At 45.4% G+C, this 8387-nt stretch overlaps 1 protein-coding gene across 7 annotated transcripts; it reads left to right on the forward strand.

Annotated features, from left to right (window-relative positions):
• Positions 1 to 207: 207 nt before the first annotated feature.
• On the forward strand, positions 208 to 4396 carry LOC133883310 (protein RGF1 INDUCIBLE TRANSCRIPTION FACTOR 1-like). Of its 7 annotated transcripts, none has more exons than XM_062322595.1 (5): positions 208 to 370; positions 533 to 601; positions 789 to 1018; positions 1133 to 1348; positions 3714 to 4396. In XM_062322595.1, the coding sequence occupies exons 3-5, from the start codon at positions 803 to 805 to the stop codon at positions 3990 to 3992; spliced, it is 711 nt and encodes a 236-aa protein (XP_062178579.1). In that variant the 5' UTR covers positions 208 to 370; positions 533 to 601; positions 789 to 802; the 3' UTR covers positions 3993 to 4396. The 7 variants fall into 7 exon arrangements, with proteins under 7 accessions (XP_062178579.1, XP_062178577.1, XP_062178580.1 ...); XM_062322593.1 differs by having other exon boundaries at positions 800 to 1018; XM_062322596.1 differs by having other exon boundaries at positions 211 to 437.
• The last annotated feature ends 3991 nt before the right edge of the window (positions 4397 to 8387 follow it).

The following is an 8387-nucleotide window of genomic DNA, read 5'->3' on the forward strand; positions in this document are numbered from 1 at the left end:
GAGCTTTAGCTATCGCAGGAAAGAGCCGTCGACACGTCTCCTATGCAAACCAAACCGCCTTATACATCGGCCTCCACCGTTCCATCGCTCGCGTTTTTCTTCCTTCCCATCTCCCTCCCCCTGTCAATAAAAAAGAAAGGAAAAAAGAAGAAATTAATTATATATATATATATATATATATATATATATATATGTATGTATGTATTTCACTTTCCTTGATGCGATATATACTTCACACGATGCCACCGAGAATTCTTGAATTTCCAGAAGCCCCGAATCGATCCCCTCCTCACCACTCTCCGTCTAGCTAGCCGTCGTCCTCTCTTCCCTTATCGATCCGGCCACTGAACTCTTCTACCCTCTGAAGCAGGTAAGGACGATTAATCTGTTGATACCGTTGTTATCCGGCCGGGCCGGGGCCCCTTCCATCACATCACGTATGCTTTATCGTCTTTGTCTCCTGCATTCATCCTCCTCTTGGAACTCTGCAGACTGATTCTTTGTCCTTACTGCTTATTGCTGCAATCTGCAGGTGTTGAGTTGCACCGACCTATAGCTAGAGTATAAACATCAGCTAGCTCTGGAGGACCTTATACCAATGGTAAAATTCTTCTTTTTGCAGTTGATGTGTGCTTAATTTCCATGCATGCATGTATATGTGCAGGTGTATCTAGATCGATGCGTATGGTGAGTTGAGCTGATCAGTAAGTAGGTCTAGCTGTGTGTGCATAGACTTCATTTGATTTGGAGGAGACGATGATGATGGTGTAATTGGCGTGTGCGTGGAGATGCGTTGCAGGTGATGGTTAGCGTGGTGAGCCCGAGCCCGATGGTGAGGTCGGAGGAGGACCTGGGCCCGCCGTGGCTGCGGCCGCTGCTGGGCACGAGCTTCTTCGTGCCGTGCCGGTTGCACCCGGAGCTGAGCAAGAACGAGTGCAACCTCTTCTGCCTCGGCTGCACCGGCGACGCCCTCTGCGCCTACTGCCTCCCCGCCCACCGTGACCACCACGTCGTCCAGGTCAGTGAGCCTCCTCCTCGGTTAATCAGCCAATTCATCAGTTCCCCTTCCTCCTTCTTTGCTAGCTGCTGCTGAATTCCCATCGGTCGATCGGCTGCGCGCGCATGCATGCAGATACGGCGGTCGTCGTACCACAACGTGATCCGGGTGTCGGAGGTGGGGAAGCTGATCGACATCTCGCACGTGCAGACGTACGTGATCAACAGCGCCAAGATCGTGTTCCTCAACGGCCGGCCGCAGGCGAGGCCCGGCAAGGGCGTCACCAACACCTGTGAGATCTGCTGCCGGAGCCTCCCGGACTCCTTCCGATTCTGCTCCCTCGGATGCAAGGTACGGAGTAGTTCCTTCCTTCTTCCTCCTCCCTTTTTCTCTCTCTTCTCTACCAGGTTCCCTTCGTTCTTTCTTTTTTGTTCCTCTCTCTCTCTCTCTCTCTCTCTCTCTCTCTCTCTAAAAGACTGTGTGGTGCAAGTAGCGGTGTTTTTGTCTTGAGGCTTGGTGTGGGGGCCATGGCCACCAGGGGGACGCAATGTGTGCGGCCAGCAGGTTCCATTCGCGCACGGGCACGGCAAGTCGGCAACGGCGGCTCGTGAGCGCGCGCGCGCGCGTACACCTTAGGGGAAAAGCGCGCAGCCGTATCCTCTTGCCGTTCGCGCACGGAGTGGGAGAGGAATTCGCGCACGCAAACACAAATCGGCGGCGGCGATCGGTGGCTTGGTATTCTAATGTTTCCGGGCAGTGAATGGGTTGCCTGGCCTGGGGCTTGCCCTATGCTTTCTGTCTCGGATAACCACCTGCATTGGCCGACCTCTAGAAAAAAAAAAGGACCTGGAACTCCCGCACCGGTCATGAAAGAACTGACCGCGAAAAGGCTTGTTTAGTACCCTGACGGATTTAGAATCATCGAGTAGGGTCTCTCTTTTTTTCTCATCTTTTTCTCTCTCTTCCATACCCAAAAATTGAGGAGAAGGGGCTTAAGAGGCTCTCTTGTGCGCCGGTGGATCTGCGCCTGTTTAGGACACATGAATTTTGATGGGACAATGTAGCTCCTACAAGCCTTTTTTTTTGTGAAATCACTGCCTGCCCTCCTAAGTGGGACTTAAAAAGGTTTCACTCATCAAGATGTAGTATGAAAAACATCCTCAAGCTTGTCCTGCTAGATAGCTTTCTTTGATACTAGTATATATTAATCTGTGCTGGGAAAGTTCAACCAAATGTATATCTTACTCCGGGAGACTAATAAAGGCCCTCCAGAGGTAGCAGTTGTGGTCCTAAAAAAAGGTAGCAGTTGTGATCACATTGCGCCTCCGTTTGGAAACTCTGGAGATTTTCCTGACTCATGCGAGAATTGAATCGAATTGATTCATGTAAAACTCCGACTATTTTCGAAACGGGATCTTCACGGTTCCATGTTCGTTGATACATGGGGCAAACTTGCTTGGTAAGTTTTGGTCCTTTTTCGGCTGACGTTGTATGGGTCGTAGGTCCGGATTAACTTTGGCGCACCCGTTAAATGGGGCCAAAATGGGTCCACATATCTCCTATTCTAGCCCATTTCCATCAAGAATGGTGTTGCAGATAGAAGCCATGGATCATTTGCCAGAATAGAGAGAACACTGAAGCTCAAATCTCACAATCTGTTGGTACCTTTTAACCATGGTATCTTACCCAAATGTAGCAAGTAACAGATCAAATTTGTCTCAATAAATTAAGCTATCCATCTGATTGTTGCAATGGGCACTGCATAGAAAGTTTCCCCAGGAGTTGAAGCTGTAACAGTATCCTAGTTTAGGATAAAGCTGCTTTCAGGGAGTAGGTAGACTTGAGACATCAGCTTAGGATATATATCTTTCATCAAGAAAACACCACCTTCTTTTCCAAAATGAATTATCCAGTTAAGCCGCTATCACTTCAAAAATAAAGAAAGAGTGTGCGTTATCCAGATAAAGTTGACTTCTCTGGAGGTAATGTTCTACCGAATCACCTTGTTTGTTTGTCGGGCCTGGGTATATACAGCTATCAGTAACAATGTTTTGTTGGTTTTTGCAAGTTTTAGTACTTCCAGCCAGTTTACCAAAGAGAATGACGAGGGGCTGACATCGTTTCGGATCAAAATCTTTTAGAAGAAGAATATCCTGATTGAAACTGTTGATTTGGCTCATTTAGGAATGTCTGAGTTCCCCGCATTCTCGTAATGGCTACATTGTTATCTGCAAAAGATATATGATTTTTTTTTTACGAAATTCTTGAATCCTAATTCGTAAGCAGACTCTTCCAAGCTTCATAGAGAGGATTGGTAGGTAATATTCTGTTCATTTGGTAGTGCTGACTAGATATTTGTCTTGTCAGAATTAAAGGAAGTCATTTGGTAGTTTATTTTGCAAGCTCCGAAAAAAGTAGGACAGCTAATCGACGTCAGTTAGACAACGAGCTGATGTGCTCCGTGTTCTCACTTAGTGCAATGACGACAGATGGATGATAATACGCTCCATCGTGGCATTGTTTTTTTTTTTTCACACGTCCTCATCAGCTCACTTCATCGATTCCTTTGACAGCTACTCTTGTGGTTGTGGCCATGAAAATGCAGAACCAATCACCCTCCAAAACAATCTCATTTGGAGGGTATTTGCACCCTGATTTCACTTGAAATCATTCATTTGTTCACTGATGGATGTGCCTTGTGATGTGCAATCTTCAGCTGGGAGGGATGCAGTGGGACCCGAGCCTGACCTTCGCCATCCGGCCGAAGCGCGGGCAGGGCTCCGGTGACGACGGGTCCGGCTCCGACGACTCGTTCAGCCCCAAGAAGCCCCGGAGGGCGGCCGGGTTCGAGCTCGGCCGCTTCGACCGGCCGGGCATCCGGTGGTCCGACGACGAGGGCAGCAGGTCCAACATCACGCCGGGGACGCCGCCGATCAGCCGGTGCCGGCCGTCCAGGAGGAAGGGCATCCCACACCGCTCCCCGTTCTACGGTTAGCCAAACACCGGTGCAATGCAACACACTCAGCCTTCTCTTTTTGAGCAAAATGTGTCAGCTGGTCACTTGCTTGATAGTATTAGCTAGCTTGATACATACGTATAGTTGTACCATATATCTCAATGTATTGACAAAGTTTGTCAAGCATATGTAGACATAATATGAAAGAAGATAGAAACATAGCTAGGTACGTAGGGTTTAGTTTGGGTAGGTCGAGATTGATATGTGAAAATGTGAAGGAATAAGCTAGCAGCATCATGTATTTATCTCGGTTTGTAGAATTTGGCTATTTGCCCCCACCACCCAAAGCGTTTATTAGCGTTGTGGTGTGTAAGCTTGTTGTTGTTTTACTGGGAGAAAAGAAAGGAAAAAGGAATAATTACTGTCTTGTGTTATGTAACTTATGTTTACTTGTCACGCTATGACTCTGTAAATTTTGTACATACGGCTGGAATGCTCTTGCCTTGAGCTATCTAATCGGTCGTATCTGCTGGTTAATGTACTAGTAATACAAGTTCACGCCGACAGGTACCAGTACCTACCATTGCGCATCATCGCCATCGAGTATTTCAATCACATCGATCCAATCAAGCCAGAACAGAGAAGAACATGATCGATGCTTGAACATCAACAGCGCGACTAGAGTACTAGACAGCGTTACCGGTATCTGCCCGGCAACAACAAAAAATAGATAGATAACATACTTAATCGTTCCTCGCAAAAAAAAAAACATACTCACTGGTATTTAAAAAATAAATAATATAATGTTATATTTATAAATATAGCAAGAGTATTTAGTATGTGGTGTGTCAAAATTAAGTTTTTGACACACATGTACCGAAAATATATATGACAAATAGTATTTGGCCTCATGTATTTGGCATAACGTGCACCAAATATGCCTAGATACCTGTATGCAGTACATGAAGTGCTGAATACGGCATATGTCGAAAACGGCATCCTCTCCATCTCATGATCCAATTACATCGCGTTGTGATCGTGCATTTGCCCAAGGTTGATGTCAAAGGAGAAAAAGATCACAAGAGATTTCTTGAGCCACAAACAATACCATCATATGCATAGTATATAGTTGTTGAATACCTGGATCATCTCAAGATGACAGTGAAAAGTGGCGACACAAATTAGCGGAAGAATGCGAGTTGTGTCAGTCAATGCTATCAGGATAAGATGGTTGTCGTCTCCGATGTGATGATGGAAAGTTGTAAGGATGGGTATAAGCAAATTCACTATCATCTTTAGAGTCACCAGTGTCATCCGGAGATGGAGGCCTCAGAGGGAGGGTTCGTTGTGGCATGAAATTGTCGTTGTCATCATCTTGAGCTATAACGATAGGAGCACATCCTATTTCCTTATTGGTTGTACGCTATTCCGATGTGGTGTGTGAATGTCCTCTTGCAGTGTTCCTTTAACCTTCTCCTGTATTGCTACTAGAACGCCGAGACATTGGTAGTATGAAATTATCATCCTTATCGTCCTCGTCATTTTCTGGTTGAATAGTAAAAGGTGCCCATGTACCCCTTAGATTCATTAATCTTCGTTGTCTTCTACGCGAACCAGCCATCACGCCCCTGCTGAATAGCATATATATTACCAAGAAGTTTAGGATGCCTTTGTTGATCAACTCTGCGTCTTCTGATAATTCCTAACGCAAAAGAGGAGCATTCAAATCAATAGATAAAAGGTAAGTAGGGTGATCAAATAGAAAATGACAAACCTGAATGTGGGATGCATACTAGTCGGGTAACATCACTATCCTTCTTTGCCTCCTAGAGAAACTTAGCACAAAAGGATGGTCAGCTAGTTCGCACATCCTAACATACCTTTGATGTCACTCGTGCAAAAGGGTTCTAAGTTTGTTGGTGGTTACATGTTGGAGCGGAGCAGTTAACGCAGAATAGAAGGATCTTGCATGCAATTTGGACATGGCTTGGATTAGTTTGTTCTCCTTTAAGGGATCATCCTTTCCTTCATGCATAACTTGCAAGGAGACATTAAGTGCTATACCGTTTGCTGTAGGTGTTCATAAAAAGTTTGTACTAGAAGATTCTGCTATAGATTTATTGATCGTTGACTGCAACGTTCTGGCTCTGCACCAAAGCATGAATCCCTGATTATTTAAGAAAATTAAACAAGTATTAAATATAATAATTAATATGTAACAATACTTAATAAATAACTAATAAATAAAATTATATACCATAATTATTTGAAAAATATTATATAAATTAAAATTAATTACATTAATAATAAAGTAAATAAGATATAATAAAGATGACTACGACAATAAAGCGAATAATACATGTGTCATGAACAAGTACAAATGCACCGAACAAATGCACTGCCTACTCAATGACGCCGCCGCCACTCGCAATCCCTAGGAGTGTAAGCGTTTGGCAGGTGTGTGACCCTCATCCCAGCGGCTTGAGCTGGCTCCCGCCACGTGTGCCGTTGCTCGTTATCATCATCATCATGCCCTGTGGGACCCCCACTGAACGTATATCCATACCCGCTAACTCGGTCCTGCATGTACCATGATGAAGAATCCTTATGCGGAAGTGTGGACGCCTCTAGTACATGCTCGAGTTCGGTGTGCCGAAAGCTCACCATGCTGGTACCACTATGAACCCCAGGTGCATCATGATATTGGGGTACTGTCCGCTGAGAAGTGCGGTGAAGTTGGTAGTCTGCATTGCAACAGCCCAATTAAAATCATGTGTGCCGCTCCAGTCAGGCATCTGTTGCGTGTAGTCAATGATGTCATCGTGATGAGTCGATGTTGTAGACAGAGGTATAATCATAGTTTGAGGAGGTTATGTCCACTGCGAGTGCTGTAAACCCAGTGTACATTGCTCAGCTCAGGAGCCTGTGTGCGCTCCTTGGCTTCAGCACGGGAACGTGACATATGATGCTTCATAACCGAAGGTGCCTCTTGTGACTATGTCTGAATGGGTTCCTCACAGGCACTGGATGAGCGTCTACTATGGGAGACACAGGACAGGTCCATAGCTGGTAGGTTGTATCCCCTCCAACGCGAGGCATAACCACCTAGACCACGTATAGTGGATTGTAAACGGGACCCTCTTATCCTCATATAGTCCCGGAGAGGGTTCCGATCCCTTCACATCGTTGACCCACTTACTTCCCCACAAGCTTTCTCCACCTGCGTATGCATCTCATACGCATCTTCAGTCTGTATAGATGAGGACTATGTCAGTAATATGAAGGTTTAACCAATAAAACTCGTTAGAAGTACCGCATCACTTACCACAACATGAAAAATGTGGGCACGATCCTCGGGAAAGGGTTAAGGGGTCGGGTCTACAAGTCCACTAAGTAAGGTAGCACACATGCGTGGATGTTACCATGAAATATATTCCTAGTATGTGGTGTCGTCGTATTTTCTAGCAGGAATGACGACATCTATCGTGGCTGATTATGTCCACCTCTGTATGTGCTCGGCATTCAGGATGCCTAGTCCTGCATGCCTCCGCTCCTCTGTGTGCTCCTCCTATACGTGACATAAAAAGTTAGAACTTTTTAACATGGATCACCTAAGGTACTAATACTACCTACAATAACACACTTACTCGTGCACCCATCCGATGTCTCATGAGGGAGGTACTAGCACCACCTGTAGGTACCCGAACTACCTCTATACATGCTCAGAAGAATATATTTCCATGTTGTTTATGTACAACAAGAAGTATTTGGTCATCCATAAGTCTGATTCATGCAAATAAGAGGATGTGATGAGCCCTCAAATCACAATTTCGGCCACTCATGTCATACACCATGGATCTCACTCCACGAGATGGGTGCTAAGGACGTCTAGATCACTGATCACCTGGTAGTAGCTACTTTGATCTTGATGCTGACTCCATCTTAGCCTAGCATGAATCCACCGATATTCCATTGTAGGCATCATGTCTTTTGCAACGCCATCGGAGATGGAGACTAGATAGTAGCTCTTGCTCACCCAAGGTCGACAAATCGGGAGGTACTTCTAGCTCCGTAGCTGTAAGAGGTGTAGGCAGCATGTAACATATCCCTTCTTCTTTGACCGTTGGGTTGCATCACATAATCATCTATAGATTACAGTCAGTACAACAGATCTCTAACTATAAGATGTCAGCTCATAAGGATGTGACGCAGGCTGACCCGCTAACCATACAATATGGAGGAGGATATAATCGTCTACCATATTGCAAAACATGATGCCTTCTAGCAGGATGTAAATGTACACCTCATAGTGCTACATAACTGTAGCCTTGTCCACATTTTGTGGATATGGACCGAACTGTGGTAGCCCATGAATCTAGGACATGGAGAGGCCAACATCCTTCATGTCATATTACACACCAAACCTACGAGATG

Source organism: Phragmites australis, chromosome 10 (assembly GCF_958298935.1).
Source record: "Phragmites australis chromosome 10, lpPhrAust1.1, whole genome shotgun sequence".
Lineage (NCBI taxonomy): Eukaryota > Viridiplantae > Streptophyta > Magnoliopsida > Poales > Poaceae > Phragmites > Phragmites australis.